The 19,899-nt window shown below is 55.6% G+C and overlaps 2 protein-coding genes across 3 annotated transcripts; both read left to right on the top strand.

Annotated features, from left to right (window-relative positions):
- The first annotated feature begins 3,023 nt into the window (after positions 1–3,023).
- SLC45A3 (solute carrier family 45 member 3) lies at positions 3,024–11,249 on the top strand. 2 transcript variants are annotated; one of them, XM_065740431.1, is made up of 5 exons: positions 3,024–3,097; positions 4,972–5,348; positions 5,774–6,601; positions 7,541–7,806; positions 10,386–11,249. In XM_065740431.1, the coding sequence occupies exons 2-5, from the start codon at positions 5,189–5,191 to the stop codon at positions 10,836–10,838; spliced, it is 1,707 nt and encodes a 568-aa protein (XP_065596503.1). In that variant the 5' UTR covers positions 3,024–3,097; positions 4,972–5,188; the 3' UTR covers positions 10,839–11,249. The 2 variants fall into 2 exon arrangements, with proteins under 2 accessions (XP_065596503.1, XP_065596504.1); XM_065740432.1 differs by lacking the exon at positions 3,024–3,097 and adding an exon at positions 4,513–4,552.
- A 5,858-nt stretch (positions 11,250–17,107) lies between these two features.
- LOC136050977 (Krueppel-like factor 15) lies at positions 17,108–19,430 on the top strand. Its single transcript, XM_065740173.1, has 2 exons — positions 17,108–17,910; positions 19,235–19,430. Exons 1-2 carry the CDS (start codon positions 17,108–17,110, stop codon positions 19,428–19,430), a joined length of 999 nt encoding a protein of 332 aa, XP_065596245.1.
- Positions 19,431–19,899: the final 469 nt, after the last annotated feature.

Below are 19,899 nucleotides of genomic sequence, written 5' to 3' on the forward strand. Positions count from 1 at the left end.
GCAGAAATGAACTGGAGAAGAAAGCAGAACTGCATCGTCTCTCACTTCCCCCTCCTGCCCCAGAGCAGGGGCACCTCTCATGAATGAAAGCAAGAACCGTAGCAAAAGAAAGCTGCAGCTCCAGCGTGGAGCCCCCAGCCCTGCCCAGAGGTCTGGGGCTGCTGCTTGCAGACCGGGTGCTGGCTCAGGAGGAGAGGTGATGAGGAGTGATGCTCTGCTGGTGTGGATGTGGGAAGGAGCGTGGCGTGCTGGGTGAGCAGGGCAGATCTCTGCTTCTGGAAGGTCTCTCTCTGTAGAAGAGGTGCAGCTAACCAGGACAGGGAAGCATCCTCTCATTTGTGTCATAGGGACCTTTGTTTGCTGCTCGTAGCTCATCCCTGGTGCCTTTGCTTTATGCAGTTGATCCAAAGGGGACAGATCCTGACCTGTTCCTTGTGCCCTTGTTGCTGCTGCAAAGCACAGCAAGCACTCAGCGCTCGCTTGCTCCCTCTCCACTCCCAGGTGGCTGTGGAAGGATCATGACAGCTCTGAGGTGGTTGGGCTCAAACCTCATCCTGCTGAGCTCCAGCAGCCGTGGATAAGGTGGCACAGTGCAGTTTGGAGACCCACAGCACCCTGAAAATCCATGCAAGCACGTGTTGGGCAGGGATCTGTCTGTCACACCAAGCACAAGCAAAGCTGTGGCCTTCGGATAGCTCTGGGAGCAACGCAGCCACGTGGTGGGCGCTGCAGAAAATTGATTGCATTGATGTGCAGCCCCTGGTCTCGACAAATTGCAATGCCTCGTTAGGAACAAACCACGTGGAAGGTGTTGAGCCGCCCCAGGGCTCTGTCCCTTCCCCTGAGGCATCTGTAGCACCCAGCTCTTATCCTGGATTCGTATCTCCTGGTGCTGTGGGGTGAGGGAGGGGGGTTTTGGATGGGTCTTGTTCCCATCTAAGGGGGTTTCCACCCACTGCTGCTCGTTCCCTGAGCCAAGCTGCCGATATAATGGAGCCCTGAGCTCAAAGGGAACGCAGAGTTAATTCAGAGCGGGACTCAATACATCACCATTCTCCCATCGCTGCTTAATGACCACTCCCCTCTCCCCACACTGTGAATGGGGTCAAGGAGATTTGGCGCTGGGGTGGGGGGGGGAGGAGGAGGAGGGGTGGGGGGGGAAGGGGAGAGGGTCAGGAGAGGTCAGGTGAGTTTTCCATTTCATCCCGCGCGAGCCTGCCAGAGCTATTCTCCATGGTGTATTTCACATTCAGCTGCGGTGAATGGACACTGATAGCTGTGAAAGGATCTGGCACTGTATGAACAGCCCTTCCCTAAGCACTCGCTCCCACCCTTTCTTCCAAAGGGCTTCCAGGGAGTGGGGAATTAATAACGCTCATAAAGAGCCCCTTGGAAGGTTGGAAATGTAACGTTGCGGGGATGAATGGAAACCCAAAGGCTGACAATACCCTTCGCCCTCCCCTCTCTCTCTGCTGCTCGTGGGGAATACATTTCTGCCTCGAATCTGCGGCGTGGAGGGGGGGAAAGGTGTGGGGTCACCTGTATCCACCCCCAGCCAGCAGCACCTCCAGCCCTGGCAGTTATGTGGGGTAATTAATTCCCATATAATGAGGTGTTCAGGATCTTATAGGGCCCTGGCAGGTTGCAAACAACAGGTGAACCTAATGCTCTGTGCTCTGATGGTTGCTGCAGCTGTTTGTTCACCAGGGGTAGGTGCGTGGCTGCTGTAAATCAGGGAAATTGCTGCTGACACCTCAGCTCTTCTGCTCCCATAGTGACCAAGGAAGCAAAATATGGATCGTCCTGAGGAGTGCACGGGTTTCTCTCAGCTCTATAACAGCACCCAAACTCTGCTTCTAAAATATTTCTCGAGGTGCTGAGGGGTTTGTCCCATCTAAAAGCAAAAGGAGTCTGTTCTGAGAAAGGAAGTGGGAGGTTAACTTTCTACGAGCTGCACTGCTCAGTGAATGAGTCCCCGTGTCTGATACCGGCAGCACATTCAGTATTTCCTTGTGCCCGTGCACCTGCTGGGGTTTTTCTCAGCTTCAATTTGTGGGCTTCCTCCTGCTGTGCCCACAGAGCAGGAGAAATGTGTGGCAGAGCTGTTCTGCAGTGCATGAGCAGACAGTGCCCTCAGGCTGAGATCTCTCCTGCCCAAGGGAGGTTTCCTGCACAGAGAGAGGGGCTGGTGTGCCCCTTTTTGGGGCTGGTACCCTTGGCAAGGTGTTTGGCATCGTGTCCAAACGCTGCCTGTGTTGTAGCAGCTTGGGGAAACTGAGGCCAGAGGGGGGAAAGCTCTTTCTGTCCCGCAGCTTTCTGGCTGTCCACCCCCAGCTGATGGTGGAGGGCTCTGCAGCACAAAGTGCACCAGGTCCTGCTGCACTGGAGAAACAGTGCCTGCTGCTGTGGGTGTGAATGCTGAGCTGCAGATCTCCCCCCACCAGGGAGATAAAGGCACGGAGCAGCAGCCCCAAGCAGTCCTCCTGCAGAGTTTGCCAGACTGATTGCTCTGGGAGAGGTCAGCAGTTTAAATGAGGTGTTGGGTCTTCTGCTGGAGCCACTCCTCAGAGCCAGGTGTCACCTGCAGAACTGAAGGTAATATCTCATCGTCTTTTAATTAAATAATTATAATAATAACGCCCCGTTTCAGCACCTCAGCAGTGAGGAGCAGCTTGGGGGGGGGGGATACATCCCTGCCCTATCACCTGCCCATGCCTGCAGTGTGGAGGAGCTGTTTGCAAAGCACCAGCAGGTCACTGACACCAAGGCAAAGTTCAGCTGTGAGCCCGTGTCCCGGCGTTTCCTTCTGAGCAGGTTTGGGACAGGAGCTCTGTGAGCCTGCTGCTGGCAGCCCGTGTTTGCTCAGCACCATCCACGAGGGCCCCAGTGCAGGTGTGGCCGTGCTGCAAATAAAACACACCACGTGCTGCTATCAGGAGGCAGGGAGGGCCCTGAAACCGAGCCCGTGTGTGTACCTGCCCCTCGGATCCTCCTCTGCTTACCTGCACACTGCTTCAGTAGCTTTTCCTGAGTGCTACGTACCCAGGCTTGGCTCAGGGGAGGGCTGCAGGGATCCGCTGTGCTCAGCGTGGAGGAGGTGAGTCCTGGCTCCTGCTGGCCTCCCACGTTTCCCTTTTCCACCCCTCTGCTCCATCCTAGCAGACCGAAGGACCAAATGCCTTTTGGAGTCTGCGCTGGCAGTTCCTTCCAGCTCAGCCACTCTGTGTCCTGTGGGCAAAATTAAGAGGTGGTTGATGAGCATTGGGGCAAAATGAAGCTTGAGGAGAAGGTGTGTGATCATCTGTTGTTGCTGTGTCTATGGTGTGGTTGTTGCTGCTGAGTTCTGGTCTCTGGCTGTGTGTGGGTATTGCCACTGGGTACAGTGGGATCCGTTTCCTCGCTGAAGACCTTTGAGAGTGTGGAGAGGGGAAGAGAAAGGTCTCTTCTTTCTTACTGATGAGAAACTCAGCCTCTCTCCCTCAACCTGAGGTTCTCAGGCAATCAGTGAGAGTTACAGCTTCCCTCTTCCTCCCTGGTGCTGGTTCATCAGTGCTACTGATATCACTGGGATAAAGGGCAGAAGGTTTCATTTCCTTGTGCATACACACGTGTGAGGCATCGTCTGCTTTCCATTCAAGGTGGGATACGTTTCCCTCCATGAGCTCTCCGTGCTGCAGGCTACAGCAGTGGCATTTCAGCAGCATCACCCACCCAGATGCAGCTTTGCCTTGTGAGCTGCTTCCTCCAGAGCCTCGTGCTGCTGCTAAACCTCCCATCCCGAGGCTGTCAGCCAGCTGGTACCCATCACCAAGGAGTGAGGCTGAGACATCCTGTGTCTGGCCCACAACTAAGAAAGGTGGTTGCTGCCCCCAATCGCTTCCTTGCAGATCGAGTGCCTCTGAGCATAGCTGGGGCCTCTGAGAGTTCCTTTGAAGCGATGTGCAGAGATGAAAGGCAAGCTGCTGCTCTCCCCCCTCTGCCATCAGCTTGCTATTTGACCTTGAGCGAGGCATTTAAACGTTCACAGTTGTTAAAAGAAGATATCCTTTGTGACAGTCAAGGTCTGTGGGAGCGCGGAGGGGGAAGGTGAGGGATTCTGGTAGGAAAATAATCGGTGCTTATTGTGTGTAATTGGCAGCCTGACAGCTCCTCAGCATCACTGAGAGGGATGCTTCTGTCTTTGTAAAACCTCACTGCAGCTCCTCCAGCATCGCCCAGAACGGTTTGGCGGAGGGGGCTGGATGCTGGAAGCCTCGTGCTGTTACTTTGCTTATAGCTGGCACAGCAGCAGGATGGTCACAGGCTTCTGAGCAGCACCTGCTGCCTTCCCTTGGCTGCTCAGACCCCGTCCGGATCCGGTGGCCTCTCCCCTCGGAAGAGGGCTGGGGAGAGGGAGAGTGTTACAGGGCAAATAAATGACTCAGACTAATGAGTAAGGTAATTGCCGCTCACTGTTAGACGAGGCTAAAGTGGGTCAGGTTTGTTTGTGAAACTCCACGGAGGCACCATCTGTTCCCTGCACCCCGTGCTGGGGGCTGGAGGAAGGATTTGGGTGAGTGCTGGGCAGGAGGGGGTCCCCATCATTAAGCAGTGGTCTCCAGGGGGTCCCCGTGTGGCTGCGGGTGCTCCAAACTCAGACAGGGGCTCCTAATTGATTTCACTGGGAGAAGGGATGCCACGTCCTTTTGGAGGATGTGGTCTTTGTGTCTCTGCTGCCACGGCAAGATGAGGCTGAGTGGGACACCGAGGGGTCGTTAGACCTCTCGTAGCCTGAAGGCAGGATTGGATTTTCCCTAAGCGTTTGTGGCAGGTGCCCATCTCACCTTGGAGAGCTCATGTCGCAGAACCCCACAGCTCTCCCAGGGGCTGTCGGGTCAGGAGCTGTGTCCTTCAGCTGCAGTGTGTCCAGTGTGGCACCAGCTCTGAGCCCTTTCCCCTGCCCTGGGTCTAACGAGCTCTCTCTCCTCTCAGAGCACAGCATGTGAGCAGAAGGGGAAGCACGGAGTGGGTCCCTGCCTGCCCACGCCTGGATTTGACACCACAGGGACCACATCTCTCAGCTCAGGGAGGAAAAGACGCTTCGTTCACCGATGCTAAAAATGGGAGGCAGCATCTGTCTGGCAGACCAGGAAGAGAAGCAGCAGACTTTGCCTGTGGGACACCTCGGGGAGTGGCAGTGAGGGGCAGCATGGCTCTCAGCGTGCTCCTGCACAACCGCAGGGCTCAGCTCCTGCTGCTCAACTCGCTGACGTTCGGGCTGGAGGTGTGCCTGGCTGCTGGCATCACCTACGTGCCCCCACTGCTCCTGGAAGTGGGCGTGGAGGAGAAGTTCATGACCATGGTGTTGGGTAGGCAGTTTCTCCCTCGTCCTCGGGGCGGGGGGTTTGTTTCACCTCTGAGGGATGAATGAGGGCGTGATGGTGTGGGTGTGCGGGGCGATTGCAGGACTGCTGTGATATAAGGGGCAGCCTTGTGTTTGGAGGAGGAGGGTGTGACCCAGTGAAGCCAAGTGAGTTGCAGAAATGTCACAGAATTGGGTTGGAGGGGACCTCAAGGATCATGAATTTCCAACCCCCCTGCCACAGGCAGGGCCACCAACCTTCCCATTTTATGCTATACCAGGCTGCCCAGGGCCCCATCCAATCTGGTCTTGACCACCCCCAGGGACGGGGCATCCACCACCTCTCTGGGCAGCCTGCACCAGCAAATATCCCGAGCTTTTGTTACTGTGCACACACTTCTGTCCCCTAATGCTCTTCTTTCTATCCTCCAGGGATAGGACCTGTCCTTGGCCTGGTTTTTGTCCCTCTGATCGGATCTGCCAGCGACCACTGGCACAGCAGCTACGGCCGAAGGCGGCCGTTCATCTGGGTGCTGTGCCTGGGAGTCCTGCTGAGCCTCTTTGTCATCCCCCACTCTGGCAACCTGGCCAGGCTGTTGACCCTCGACACTCGCCCGCTGGAGATTGCCTTCCTCATCCTGGGCATCGGGCTGCTGGATTTCTGCGGCCAGGTCTGCTTCACTCCGCTGGAAGCTCTGCTCTCAGACCTCTTCCAGGAGCCAGACAACTGCCGCCAGGCCTTCTCCATGTACGCCTTCATGATCAGCTTGGGGGGCTGCGTTGGCTACCTGCTTCCAGCCATTGACTGGGGAGCCAGCTTTCTGGCCCCGTACTTGGGAGGACAGGAGACGTGCCTCTTCAGCCTCCTCGCTGTCATTTTCCTTGGTTGTGTGCTGGCCACGCTCTTTGTGACTGAAGAAGCCGCTGTCCAAGTGGATGCTCTGGATGGCCCAGCGCTGAAGGATGCTCTCCCTAAGCCCTCACCCCTTTCGTGCTGCTCTTGCCAGCTCCCCAGGAGCATCCTGCAGGCCAGGCACGTGATGCAGGCCCTGAGAAACCTCTGCACGTTGGTGCCACGGCTTCACAGCCTCTACTGCCGCATCCCTAAGGTCATCCGGCGTCTGTTTGTGGCTGAGCTCTGCAGCTGGATGGCACTCATGACTTTCATGCTGTTCTACACGGACTTTGTTGGGGAAGGGCTGTACCACGGTGTCCCCCGGGCCAAGCCGGGCACAGATGCCAGACGCCGCTATGATGAAGGTAAGAAATAAACCAGGTCGCTTTGGTTTTTCTTCTGAGGCTACAGGAGCACTAGGAATGGGTTCAGCTCTGCAGGTGATGCAAAAACACATCACAGGAAACTGGATTTTCTGCAGGTGGGTCGGGGGTAAAGCATTCCACCATGACCCACAGTGGATCAAATAGGGAAATGCATCGTTGAGCTACCAAGCACAGGGGGAGTGCTGGCAATGCAGGCTCGCTGTTGTGGCCTGCTGTCCTCTCTTTGGTGGCTGGGTTGTGCCAGGCCCTTGACTCCACCATTCAGCCCTCCTTTCCCCCCCACAGATCCGAGTCTATTATTCCTGGAGGCACTTTCCTGGCTCTCCCTCTCCAGCTGTGTACCTTGCCCTCTGGGTTTTCCACTCACTGCCTCTGCAGTACACTGCCTCTTTGTGCCGAGTGTGTTTAACTTAGAAGGAGCTTAATTATTATTTAACACTTGCACTGTACAGCTTCCTGCAGGTCAGGGCTCCGTTGTGCTAGCAGCCACAGAAACATGTGTTGTGTAACGATCCTCGCTTCAAAGAGTTAATGGCTTTAATTCCCTGAAATCTGATAGATCTTTGCTAAGGGTAAGGTCCGGATTGCTCCCGGATACGGCCGTTGCTTGGCAGTTGTGGTGTAACTTTCCCTTGGCTGAAGCACAGTTTCTTGCTCCTTTTGTTCTGTTGCTGCTTTAGGCATCAGATAACAGATCCTGGTTTATGAGCAGGTGACAGATCCTGGCCTAGAATAAGGTGAGAGTAAGAGCTTCACAGAAGAATGCCATTGGGTTTCCCACCTCCCATTGCCCCTCCAAGTCGGGTCAGGGTGCCCAGGAGCCCACGCAGGCGATGCTGTCGGGGGCTGCAGAGTCTGGAAGGTGCTCGGCTTCCCAAATCCACTGCAGCAGCATCTGCCACTCTCTTCTTCCTGCAGGTGTCCGCATGGGCAGCTTGGGACTCTTCTTGCAATGTGTCACCTCCATCTTCTTCTCGACAATCATGGACCGGATGGTGAAGCAGTTTGGGACACGAGCTGTCTACCTGGCCAGCGTGGTGTTCTTCCCCGCCGCCGCCTTCGTCATGTGCCTTTCCCACAGCGTCACTGTGGTCACCGTCTCCGCTGCTCTGACAGGCTTCACTTTCTCTGCTCTCCAGATCCTTCCGTACACTCTGGCCTCGCTGTACCATCATGAAAAACAGGTAGGGGCCTGATCCGGAGGGCAGCACGCCCTGCAGCAGCTGGGACAGCTTGGTGGCTTCTTCTGCCACTCGTACACTCAGCTCGGACCGTGCAATAGGAGCATACACGTGTGTCCAAAGGTTCTCCTCCTGCACCTCTTGTCCCCAGGCTGTGTCTTTGAAGATTCCTGTGATGCTGAGGAGGGAAGAGAGCTCAGCATCTCCTGCCCTAAGCATCCCTTGCTCGCACTAAGTGTTAGGAAGTGTGAAGAAGTGGGGATGGGAAAGAGGAGTGATTCAGAAGGGGATTTCCCTCTGTGCTTCAGGGGGGATGTGCAGGTTTGTTATTCCCACATGTTTTCTGCAATCGAGTCCCATCAGCAGGATTGCAGACCTGGCCCTCCCTTACAGTTTTTGTCCACACAATGAACATCAGTGAAATGTGAACTAAGGAGAAGTTATTGAACTAACACTCCTGACCAACCCGTCCCGATTTGCAGCAGGCACTGTGCAATACAGGGGGATAAAGGAGTGCTTTGCTTGGCACACTCCAGCAGGATGCAGGGAGACCCAGAGGAGGCAGAATATTCTCCACCTTCACCTCATCTTTTCCTCTCACCGCTGAAATCCACCGTCGGTTTTGCTCGCCTTCCCTCATCCCTGCTTCCTTTCTTCCCTCTCTTGTCTTTTTTCACCTTTCATTTTATTTTAAATACTCCCAAAGGGATCAGCAGAGGGGCACCCACAGTGGCTGTTGCTTCCACCCCGTGTGGGATTGTTGTGACAGTTGCCAGCCCACCTCGGCTGGAGCTCCTTGCTGTGCTGCTCAGCCTCTGTAAGTTGCTCCCCTCTGCTGCATGCCCTCCTGTCCTTGTGTGGCCACTAAACCTTGTCTGGATTGGGAGGAAAAGACAGCTGCATGTTCTAACAGCACGGTTTGGTGCATGGTGAGCGTTCATGTGGGGTCAGGGAGATGTCCTCACTGCCACTGCTCCCCATTAAATGTAGAGGGAGGCGAAGCTGCTGATGGAGGCACCAGCTCCTGGGTTGTGCCCCGTGTTACGCAGGCTGATCTGAAAGTATACATCCTCACCACGCTCCTGAGCATCTCAAGTCCTAACCTGAGCAGGCTTCTGGGAGCACCATGAAGTAGGGAGGGCTGGAAACGTGGGGCACAACCTCATCTGGATCACACAGGGCCCTCCTGGTGCAGGAGCCATACGGGTGGACTTCTGTGCTCCACATGAGATGTGTGACAGTGTGGGTTTGTGCTTTTGAGCCCAGGCTCAAGGGGATGAAGGGTGCAAGCAAGCAGCTAAGCAGGGCCTGGCTTTTAGAAGGAAAACCTTTGGAAGCTGATGATGCTCCGTGAAGTTCTGGTGTGGTTTCTCTTTTCCGATGGGACCTGAAACTGTTTTGAGTTGCAGAACAGCAGCCGTGGCCTGGGGCAGTGCAAACAGTGGCTGCCTGGTGCTGGCACACACTGGGGCAGGGCTGGGTGCAGCTGGGTGATGCCAGTGCTGCTGAAAGCTCTGGGGTGGCTGCAATAGGGCTGGGGAACCTGGTGTCTGTGTCCCTGTCCCTCCTGCACAAGGCAGGGTTGTTCAGCAAGCCCCTCTGAGCCCTGGAGCTGGACACAGCGTTCTGTGCTCTCCAGCAGGTGCTGTTTTTTTTCCCCTTTCAGTGTCTTTGTTTGCTCTATTTCATCATGTGGATAATGGATTAATGTGTCCTTCGTTATCTGCTCTACCCTATACAGCCCGGTGGTTGGGCATCATTGCAAATGCCCTGGGGTTTTAAAGCTGGGGCTGTGCAACATTTTTTGCACCTGACTGCCTGTTATTTATTGCTGTTAACACGGAGAGCTTTTTGATCCAAACTCTCCCTGTGAATACCGCTGCAGTGAGCCCTGCCCTGAGCGCAGTGGGGCACAAGAAGGTGAGAAGGAAAAGCCTTTTCTTCCCTGCCTTTTCCAGCCTGAGCGGGGAGGCTCGAGATAGGCAGACAGAGCAGCTCACATGAGGTCTGTGCAGGGCTGGAAAGGAGCTCTCTCCTGAGCCCCCAGCACTGTGCCATCTCTGCTGGTGTCCCTTGTATCCCAGTCATGATGGACTCAGCCCCTCGTAAAGGCTTGTCCTTGTGCTGGGAGGGATGTCTGGCTCTGCAGTGCACCCAGCATGGGCTGTGCCCCTTCGCTCCTGTCCCAGCAGGGCACATCTGTTGGCCTCAGGCTGAGTGAAGCAGAGCTGGCTCCCAGTGGGGAGGTGACAACCCCAGGACTCAGAACACCAGGTCCCCAGGTGCTGGCATCAGGATGCATTGCTCTGCTTGAATGCAGCACAGGCACCGCTTGGCTGCTTTCCCTGTGAGTCAGGGCTGCTTTGAGCCCCGTGCCAGCTGGGAAGAGCCAGACTGGCTCCTGGAGGCCACCTCACGTGGGCCACGCTCTCCCACCTGCAGCAGCACACCCAGCACTCCCAGCACAGGGTGGTTTCGCTCCCTTTTCACACTCCAGTGAACCTCCCCCCCGGCCCCCCACCTCGCTTGTTGGCCTCCACCCTTCCTCCTCACTCCTCACGTGCCCTCCTTCTTCCCACCAGGTGTTTTTGCATAAATACAAGAGCAAAGAGGAGAAAGACGCAGCTCGACTGGACAAGAAATCAGCCTTCCCCAAAAGCCACCTTTCCAGCCAGAAGCTGCCTTACCAGAACGGACACGCTGGGAGCATCTACTCTTCCTCCTCCTCCTCCTCTCCCCCAGCTGCCAGCTCAGCCCTGTGTGGCAGCTCCTCCTGTGATGTCTCGCTGATGATGATGGTGGGCGAGCCGGACTCGGTGCCTCCGGGCCGAGGGATCTGCTTGGACTTGGCCATTCTGGACAGTGCTTTCCTTCTCTCTCAGGTTGTCCCCTCTCTCTTCATGGGGTCCATCGTCCAGTTTACGCAGTCGGTGACTGCCTACATGGTGTCAGCTGCCAGCTTCGGCCTCGTCGCCATTTACTTTGCAACCAAAGTTGTCTTTGATAAGAGTGACATGGCCAAGTATTCGGTGTGATGGGGAATGCACCAGGGCATGCCAAGATGAGGGTGTGCACATCCCTCGTGGGATGCCCCGTGTCGTGTGCTGCTGCTGAGAGCCCCAGTGCTGCTCTGGGGGTGGCACAGAGGCAGCAGAGATAATCTCAGGTGTAAATAGGAGGCTTTGGGGCATTGTGCTTTGGGCCATCAGTGCTTTCCACACAGTGCCTTTCTCAAAAGAGAGCACTGCACAGCCAGCACCAAAGGGATTGCACGGGGGGAGAAAGGAGTGGGGCTTTTCCTTTAGTAACGGGGGCAGAACTGTCCTGCTTTCCAGTGATGGGTGTATCCTCTTCCCCCACTTGCTGCAGTCCTACTCAACTTGCTGAGTAACGCTTCCTCAAAGAGAGGAGATCACCCTGGGAGAAGGATGGGAGCTGAGGTTTGGCCGTGGCTGGAGATGTTCAAGTCCCACCTGGATGCTGAGCTGTGCAGCCTGGGCTGGGAGCTGCTTTGGCAGGGGGTTGGACTCGATGATCTCTAGAGGTCCCTTCCAACCCCTACAATGCTGTGGTTCTTTTTAGCTTTCCTTACAGTTCTGAATAACCACTCTCTCTCCCAGTGCCTCCTACCAGCACCAGACTGGTGTGCCCCCCCACACACCTGCAGCAAGGGAGGAGAACAGGCAGAGCTCTCCAGGAAGGTGATCTGGGAACCAGCATACCTCATCCAATTCTTACCCAGGCTCGATGTAAGCACAGCCACATGCCCAAAGCACCTCTCACTCCTGTAATGCTGGGACCTGTGCTGCTCCTCCAGGGAGAGGCACGAACCAGGCAGGGCTGGGGGCACGCTGGGGCTCAGCAGCCCCCAGTTTTGGCTGCTCTGAACCAAGTGTTTGTGACTGATGGAGATGTGTGGGCAGCGAGATGTGCTGGTGAGGCACTGCTGAAGGGCAAAATGCTGCTATTTTTGCAAGGTCGTGTCAGACTATTCCTTGGCTTGGAAGCAAGATCGCTCCCCTGCTGTCTGCTCCTAACTGTTTTAAACCTATCTTTCCCGTAAAGGGTGACTGTTTTTGTTTTATTCCTCCTCAAATTGCCTGCCTCCCAGCCTCCCTTTCCCACAAGAAGGCCTGGGTGCTGAAATGCAGCTGTTTTGGGAATGGATTTGTCAGCTGCATGACCACTGACGGAAGTGGTTTTTCATCTGTACTTCCTACCCTGGTCTCTACCCACCCCAGGCTTTGGGGGGGAAGCTGTGGAGGCAGAAGGTCACTGCCAAAGGTGGAGAGCTTCTTGGCTGAATGCTCCCAGGGATCAGTCATCTCTGACCAAGGGCTTTCAAACAGATCCCTGAGTGAGTGCTGGAACACCTTTCCCTCTGTGTAAGTGCCTGAAGAGCAGCCACGGTGTGCAGGTGGAGTGATGAGGGCCTTGAGGGCTTCGTTAAGAACATCCAAGGGCTCAGGGGGTCGGCAGCTTTGTTTTGTAAATGTCTTTTGGTTTGGAACATGAAGGATAAAGATCCTCAGCTCATACTCATCTCTAAAGAACAGAAGGCTGAAATGCACCAGATTCCCTGGCAGAGCTGCCCCCATCCACAGAGGTGGTGGTGAAGAAGTGATGTAGTGGCAGCCGGGAGCAGTTTGAGGTGACAGTGAATGCAGAAGGGTTTGTGTCCTGGCCTGGGGTCAGTCCATGCAGGTTGGGTCTCAGACCTGCCCTCCACTGGTGGATGTCTTCAGCCTCTGTGGTCTCCCATCCTCATCACTGCCCTGGGTTGAGGCCGTGGTGCCCTGGTCTCAGTGGCAAATCTGATCTCATACATGCAGGGAGGTGACTGCATTTACTTCATTTGTGTTCTGAAAAGACTGTTGAGCAACTGAGCCTGTGGCTGCAGCCAGCTGCTCTTGCTGCTTCATTCCAGGCAGGTACCTGGGATCTCTTCTTGGCCTGACCTGAGATGGTTGGTGACACAGCCCCTTCTCTGCAGAGACATGGTCCCATCTCTCCATCCATTCACATCCTGGCTGTGCTGCTCTTGTTCTAGTCAGCTCAGAAAGTGTGAGAACAGCTCCCTGCTTATCTACCAAGACACACTGATTTCTCAGCTCCCTCTTCCCCCTTCTTTCCATTTGCTCAGCTGGAGCAAAACCCTGTGGATTCGGTAATTGCTCCTTTCCTCCTTACCCTCCTATTGAGCCAGGAGAAGTCTGCTGGGCCCTCTGCCAGCCCCCAGCACAGTGGGCAGATGCGTGCAGGGAGGAACACTTGCCAAGACCCAATGCTCTTTGCTGACCCTGAGCCCAAAGCCACACAGATCGGGGCTGACTGCAGGAGAGCGGTGTAGAAAACTGCAGTGTGCAGTCTGGTCCTGGGTGGGCAGTGGAGAGACAGGAGGGAAGACAAAGCTGTGGTCCAGGGGAGAATGGGGAGAGATTGGGGCAAGGGAACAGGAGGAAGAGGTGGTGGTTCAGGGAAATCTGGGGTTTGTAGCAGGGGGAGTACGTGTCATGGGTTGGAAGTGGGCTTTTGGCACTGTGCTGCCCTGGGTGGGTGGGAGCATGCCCTCGTGATCTTGATCTCTCCATAAAGTGCTTCATAGCTGCCTGTGCTCTCAGCCTTTGGTCAGCGGATCGCAGCAGTGAAATCTGAGCTCAGGTCCTGGTCCAGGGCTGCCGTCAGCTGCCTTTCCCAGACCCATAGGGGGTGTTGCACTCACTGTCACTGCAATGGCCCTGAACCTCCTGATTTAGCTGCTCTCTAGCACGATGCCACGTGCTCTGTCGTTACCAAAAGCCTTTCTTCCTAGTTCAGGCTGTCACTGAGGCTCACAGGAGAGATGTTTTCCAGGATATGTGCTGAGAAACTCCTTTCTTTATAAGAATTTCCTTCCTGGGCAATCAGTGTGCTCTGCTGGGACCAGCTCCCTGTGTTCACATCCCAAACAGCCCAGCAGGGGACACAGGTGAGTTCTGGTATAGAAAAGCACACCCCTTGCATACTGTTATTGGTCTAACCCGTGTGAGCACAGAGTTGTCCCTAGGGCTTGGTCATAGCGTGCAATGTGTAGGTATGGGTGCTTCTGTTTTCAGGTAGTGGGTGCACTTCTTGGGTGAGCCACACAGTGCCTCTCCTTTCACAGTGCGAATCTCCAGGAGAGGGAAAGGTGTTTGATGCTTTTTTTTTCTTCCGAGATCACACAGTGTCTGCAAGACGCGGATGTTTTATTTATTCAGCAGAGTAACTATTTTGTATACAATGCGAGAAGAAGGCGATTATAAATTTTTATGTAAACGAGGAAATAAAAGTGGTCCCAACCGAGAGCTGTGCGTGTCGCTGCCGCCGCTCGCCGCTAGGGGGCGCCGTAACCGCGGCCGCTCCGCAGCGCTGCAGCCCCGGGACGCGCTGCGGTCCGGACCGCATCTTTCGGGCTCAAATTCTGCTTCAAAAACAAAGCAGAGGAATTCACTTTCGTTTCTTTGGCTTTACGGTGCCCTCTGTGGCAGAGGAACGTCCTCTCGTCTCTCCTGCGCGAACGGCTACGAGAAAATCTCATGTTCCGCAGGGGTGCTTTCAGCCTCGGGGCTGTTCACCTGCTTGAAAATATCCGGCTCTGAATCTCTGTCACCATCAAATCCTCTGAGTGCTTCTACGCAGCAGAGGAAAACTCGATTCCCCTCTCCCTACTCAGCTCGTTTGCCTCCACATGGAGTCTGCGTGTTCTCATATTTGCTAATCCTGCACACACTGCAACTACTGCTAGAGCACGGCTCCTTTCTCCCTTCCCTTCCCTTCCCTTCTCCCTTCCCTTCCCTTCTCCCTTCCCTTCCCTTCTCCCTTCCCTTCCCTTCTCCCTTCCCTTCCCTTCTCCCTTCCCTTCCCTTCTCCCTTCCCTTCCCTTCTCCCTTCCCTTCCCTTCTCCCTTCCCTTCCCTTCTCCCTTCCCTTCCCTTCTCCCTTCCCTTCCCTTCTCCCTTCCCTTCCCTTCTCCCTTCCCTTCCCTTCTCCCTTCCCTTCCCTTCTCCCTTCCCTTCCCTTCTCCCTTCCCTTCCCTTCTCCCTTCCCTTCCCTTCTCCCTTCCCTTCCCTTCTCCCTTCCCTTCCCTTCTCCCTTCCCTTCCCTTCTCCCTTCCCTTCCCTTCTCCCTTCCCTTCCCTTCTCCCTTCCCTTCCCTTCTCCCTTCCCTTCCCTTCTCCCTTCCCTTCCCTTCTCCCTTCCCTTCCCTTCTCCCTTCCCTTCCCTTCTCCTTTCCCTTCCCTTCTCCCTTCCCTTCCCTTCTCCCTTCCCTTCCCTTCTCCCTTCCCTTCCCTAACGCTGGAGAAACCCGCTCTGTTTCCAACGTAAAAGACATCAGGACCGGGAGCATCTCCTGCCAGACCGATCCACGCGGAGCCGAACCCCCCCGGGCGATGGGACCGTGGTGGCAGTGCGGAGCCCGACAGGTGAGGGTGGGGGGGCTGCCAGGGGCTGGGTAGGACAGGGTGGGGGAGGGCCATGGGGCTGTGGCTGTCGGCGGAGCTCAGCTCTCAGCTCCTGCTCGCGCTGACCTTGGCTGATTATTTTCCCTCTGTGTGCTCGTGGAGTTCACGCAGTAACTGAGTGCTCCTGGGAATCCGAGCAGCTACGGGGATGGAAATGCAAAGCAAAGCTTGACGGCGGCCCTGCCCTCGTCCTGCAGCAGGTTTGCTGAAGGCCAAAGTGGGGCCTCTGTGTCACTGCAGAGCTTTATCTGGGCTGACAGCACGACTGATGCACATTTTGCTGTGGATTGATAATCACTGCTATCTGCAACGCATCCCTGTTTGCAGTGGAGCTCCCCATCAGTTGCCCTTTTCCCCTCTGCAAGTCGGGGCAGTGTTATTACTGCTCTTAGAGAGCACCTGCCCAGGTCTGCTGGCCTGCATTCTGAAAGGATGGAGATTTCCGGATCTGCTCTGCAAGGAAAATCAGGTTGTAAGACACGGAAAGCAACAGTGTTTGGTAGCCAGAGGGGGGAGGCTCTTGGGAGCCTCTGAAGTGTGCAGACAGAGCAGATGAGAGGTTCAGAAAGCAGAGATCAGAGGGATCAGAACAGTGGCACAGAGGCAGGGGCACGATTTGGTGCTGCCTTGCAGGGGATGGTTCAGAGCACGGATTTGTGTTGTGATGATGAAAACATGCAGCCTGCAGGCTGAGGTTGGCCCTGACGTGGGAGCAGAGCTGCCTGTGCTTGTCACAATTTGTTGGCCCAGAGCTGTGATAGGGATGGCCACGCTCAGCCCCAAGCAATGCAGAGCTGCCCTGGGCACACAGGGAGCTTGGAGGGGAGTATTTCTTCTTAAGTGGAAGAGCTTTTCTGTTACATCCAGACTGCTGCTCAGAAATTCCCTCTCCCAGCTCGAGGGGCCCTGGGGAAGCACTGATAACGAGGACTGGCTCAACTGGCTTGCAGCTCTGCACAAATGTCATGGACTTATTTGCTCTGGAAAGCACTCCTAGGTGACTTTGACATTGGTTTTCTTCCTCTTGAAAACTCGCTTTCCTCATTAGTAGCCCAAGACAAGCAGGCAGGCAGGTCGTGCCTCACTGAGTGTCTCAGCACTGTGATGTTTCCCATCTGCTTTGAGCTGTGCATCCTCACGAGCCCCCTGAGCTGACCCTGGATGGGCTGTGTCTGTCTGCACTGCTTTCTGAAGGAGTGCCACAGTGTGGGCTGACCTGGCTGGATGTGCTCTGTGCTCATTCCTTCAGGCACCGTACAGCACAGCGCAGCAGTGCCGGTGGGTTCCCAGAGCCAGGGCAGGATGGCAGCTCCCGTGGTTATCATCAGTTCCCAAAAAGAGTTAATCTGAATCTGGACACACATCTGCATCAGGTTGTGGCTGAGCTGATGTTTGCAGTGTGGGGAAAGCAGAACCCTCTGCTGCATCTCCACTAAGTCCCATTTGTGAATCTGGCAGCACACGCCTGCCCTCTGCTGCAGGTGGAAGGGTTTCAGTGTGTAGTTTTGCCTTAATAAACTCCCTAGAGAAGTTTGCTTCTGGGAGCCTACATAGGAAAGGGGTTGGCATGCATTTCTTGAGCCCTGGCATCTTTGTTCTCAACCAAAGATCGCTGACCCCTTTTGATGTTTTCTTTCTAAGGCACAGCTTGTTCCACTCAAAGCCTGGAGTTTTCTTATTTCTCATGTGGAAATAACCTCGGTGGTGTTCTCTTGCAGATGAGCAAAATCTTCCCAACCTGAAGTGGTGCAGAGGCTCCTGATCCAGCCCAGCAGCTGGGAGCTGCCACCCCCATTCAGGGTCTTTGTCCCAGCAGCACAGCATGCCACCATCCCTTCTGCCAAGGCACGGCCCCACAGGAGGCTCTGCTCACCTCTGGGCAGGCAGCACCAGCCACAATGAAGGTGACCCACTCCCCCTGCGTGGGGCTGAGGGGGAGGAGGAGGAGGAATCCCCTCCTGCTGCCTGCCTCCAGCTGCCCGACTTCTGCTGCAGCCTTCCCCAGGATTTCACCCCCACCCTGGAGGAGATCGAGGAGTTCCTGAGGGAGAAGGCTGAGTTTCTCAAGGATGGAGAGAGCGAGCTCCACGTGGCTGGAGGGAAGGTCGGGGTTGAATCTGAGAGCAGTTGGGGCGGCTCTGGGGGACAGCCCGTTCAAGGAGATGTCACAGATGGTTCCCAGCCTGGAGGGACAACTGATGGGAGCGACCATGCAGCAGCTGCTGGGGACCTTCCCCTCGTCCTCCAGATCCATCCTCTCCAGCTGGATAACAGCAGCCTGCCAGCACAGCGTGCTGTCAGAGTGGCCCAACTGATTATCAGCTTACAGGGACAAAATCTACCCCTCCTTCCTCAGCTCCAACCCCTCGTGACCCTCTTGGACCAAAAGTACATCAAGATCACCCCACTGCCCAACCCCACAGCAGCGGGGGTACTGGGGGATGTACAGGAGCAGGACACAGCCCCTGTGTGTCCAAAAGCCCCCACACCCCCTGTGTGTGTCCACAAGTGCCTCCACCCGGGCTGTGGCAAAGTGTACACCAAGAGCTCCCACCTGAAAGCCCACGTCTGCCAGCACACCTGGGAGAAGCCCTACAGCTGCATCTGGCCCGACTGCGGCTGGCAGTAAGTGGGGAAAAGCAGGTGAGCCCCCCTAAGGAGGGCGATGCAAAGTGCTCTGAGTCACTTGGGGGGGTTTGCATTCACGTGCTGAAATGCTCCAGGTGGAGAAATGTATCTGGTGCTGACCCAGACACCCCGTGATGAGGAGCTGACACTCGCGTTTTGCAGTAGAGCTGGTAAAGGAGTGGTTGGTTCGAGAGGATGAAGGCCTTGGGATGCATTTAATTTTCACAGAGCTTGTGAAGGGCAAGCGTAGTGTTTGCTGTACCAGGTGTGAGCATGAAATCCTATCGCTGGGAGTCTGGGGTTACATCTGAAGCTCCTTGCTTTGTGCTTCTTTGCGTGGGCATGTTTCAGCCAGATGGAAAAACCCTTCCGTCCTAATACTCCTGCCATCTGTGTTGGCTCTGTAGAGGCAGACCAGGAGTAAATCCTGCCCAGTCCTCCTCTCCAGCACTCTCCTGGCACTTGGATGTGCAAAGCACGCTGCAGTCCCACCAGCACCCAGCCTCGCTGGGGCCATTGAGGTGGCACCTAGGAAGGGCTGAGCATCACTCTCTGCACTTACCCTGCTGCTGCAGCTCTGTGCCAAGCAGAAGGGCTCAGGAGGATGGAGTGGGGATGTGCATGTGGTTAAAGGGACATTCCAGGAGGTGCAGCTGATCTGCACCAGGAAATCTCACAGCCAGAAGCAGCGTGAGCACTGGGCATCCCTGCAGTCCTTGCTGCTGCATCCTCAGAAAGACAGTTAATTCGCTTTGGCACGGAAACCTCTGCTGCTGCTGTGCTGCAGGCTGGCTGCATTTGCTGCCCCTCCTTGGTGCTCTGTGCTAAGCCAGCTCGTGGACTGCCCCTCTCTCCCAGGCCTGGCTGACACTGAAAGCTCACTGCCGTGCTCAGAAACAAGGGGATGCTCACAGCTTGCAAGGAGAATGTGTGCTCAGGAAAAACAAGACTGCTCTCAACAGCAGTGTCTTTTTTGGCTAGATGTGTGAAGCAATGGCAACTCCTTGCTGCTCTGAACCGTGTCCTCGTGTCCCTGCCACCCTGAGAACCCAAAGAGCAGTTCTCTCAGCATCTGGCCCTGGGGCCTTCAGATCTTCAAAGTTTTCCATCCCATGAGAGTAGAACAGAGGAAGGAAGCAGGTGGACGCTGTCCTTTCAAACCAAACGGAAAGCAAGAAACACCTCAGCAGATGTATGCCTCTATCTCTAAACCATACCTCGGAGAGGTTTCTTTCTTTCCACAGCCTCCAGGAGGAGCCTGGGCCACCGCGTGCTGCCTGGCACAGTGGCTGCTCCCTCCATGCCTCCCTTCTCCCTCCAGGTTCTCCTGCTCGGATGAGCTGTCCCGGCACAAACGTTCTCACTCCGGTGTCAAGCCGTACCAGTGTGCCTCCTGCCAGAAGCACTTTGCCCGCAGCGACCACCTGGCCAAGCACATGAGGATCCACCGTGGGCAGTGGGGTGGCAGTGGGATGGAGGGGGCTGCCCCGCTGCAGGAAGGAGCGACTTTGTATTAGCAAACCTGTGCTGAAAGAACATCTGTATGGAGAGATGCCGACGCATGCAGACCTGTGGGATTGCTCCATGCATTGGTGGGGGCAGTGCTGCTGCTCGCAGCTTGCTGACGTCCCCTTTGTGTTTGACTTCTGGTTAATTAAAGGCCAACTCTTTGCTGCCGTGCCAGCTCGCCGAGCTATTGCAAATATCTGGGAGGGAGTTAGGTGCTTGTACAAACAAAGGATAAACGTCAGGAGTTGGAGCAAGTCGGTGTGCACCCTCCTACGTGGCTTTGCCAGCATGTCTCAGGCCGATGTTTGGTGCCTGCAGGCTCTTTGCAACTCAGGTGTGCGTGTGCCATTCCCCTGCACTCCCAGGGCAGGACTTGGTGTGCTTGTATTGGGCTGCTGCTTCTGGGTACCCAGAAGTAGGGCAGGGATGTGGGGCAGAGCTTAAAGTCCTCGATTTATCCCTCGCCTGGAATGTTTG

The sequence above is a fragment of the Cyrtonyx montezumae genome, unplaced genomic scaffold (genome assembly GCF_038088225.1).
Source record: "Cyrtonyx montezumae isolate F1298 unplaced genomic scaffold, pur_monq_1.0 scaffold_26, whole genome shotgun sequence".
NCBI classification, from domain to species: Eukaryota; Metazoa; Chordata; class Aves; order Galliformes; family Odontophoridae; genus Cyrtonyx; species Cyrtonyx montezumae.

Coding starts and splice junctions, on each gene's coding strand:
- SLC45A3 (XM_065740431.1), top strand. CDS start 5,189: ATGGCTCTCAGCGTGCTCCTGCACAACCGCAGGGCTCAGCTCCTGCTG. Junction 5,349..5,773: donor GTTCATGACCATGGTGTTGG/GTAGGCAGTTTC, acceptor TCTATCCTCCAG/GGATAGGACCTGTCCTTGGC. Junction 7,807..10,385: donor TGTACCATCATGAAAAACAG/GTAGGGGCCTGA, acceptor TCTTCCCACCAG/GTGTTTTTGCATAAATACAA.
- LOC136050977 (XM_065740173.1), top strand. CDS start 17,108: ATGCCACCATCCCTTCTGCCAAGGCACGGCCCCACAGGAGGCTCTGCT. Junction 17,911..19,234: donor TGGCCCGACTGCGGCTGGCA/GTAAGTGGGGAA, acceptor TTCTCCCTCCAG/GTTCTCCTGCTCGGATGAGC.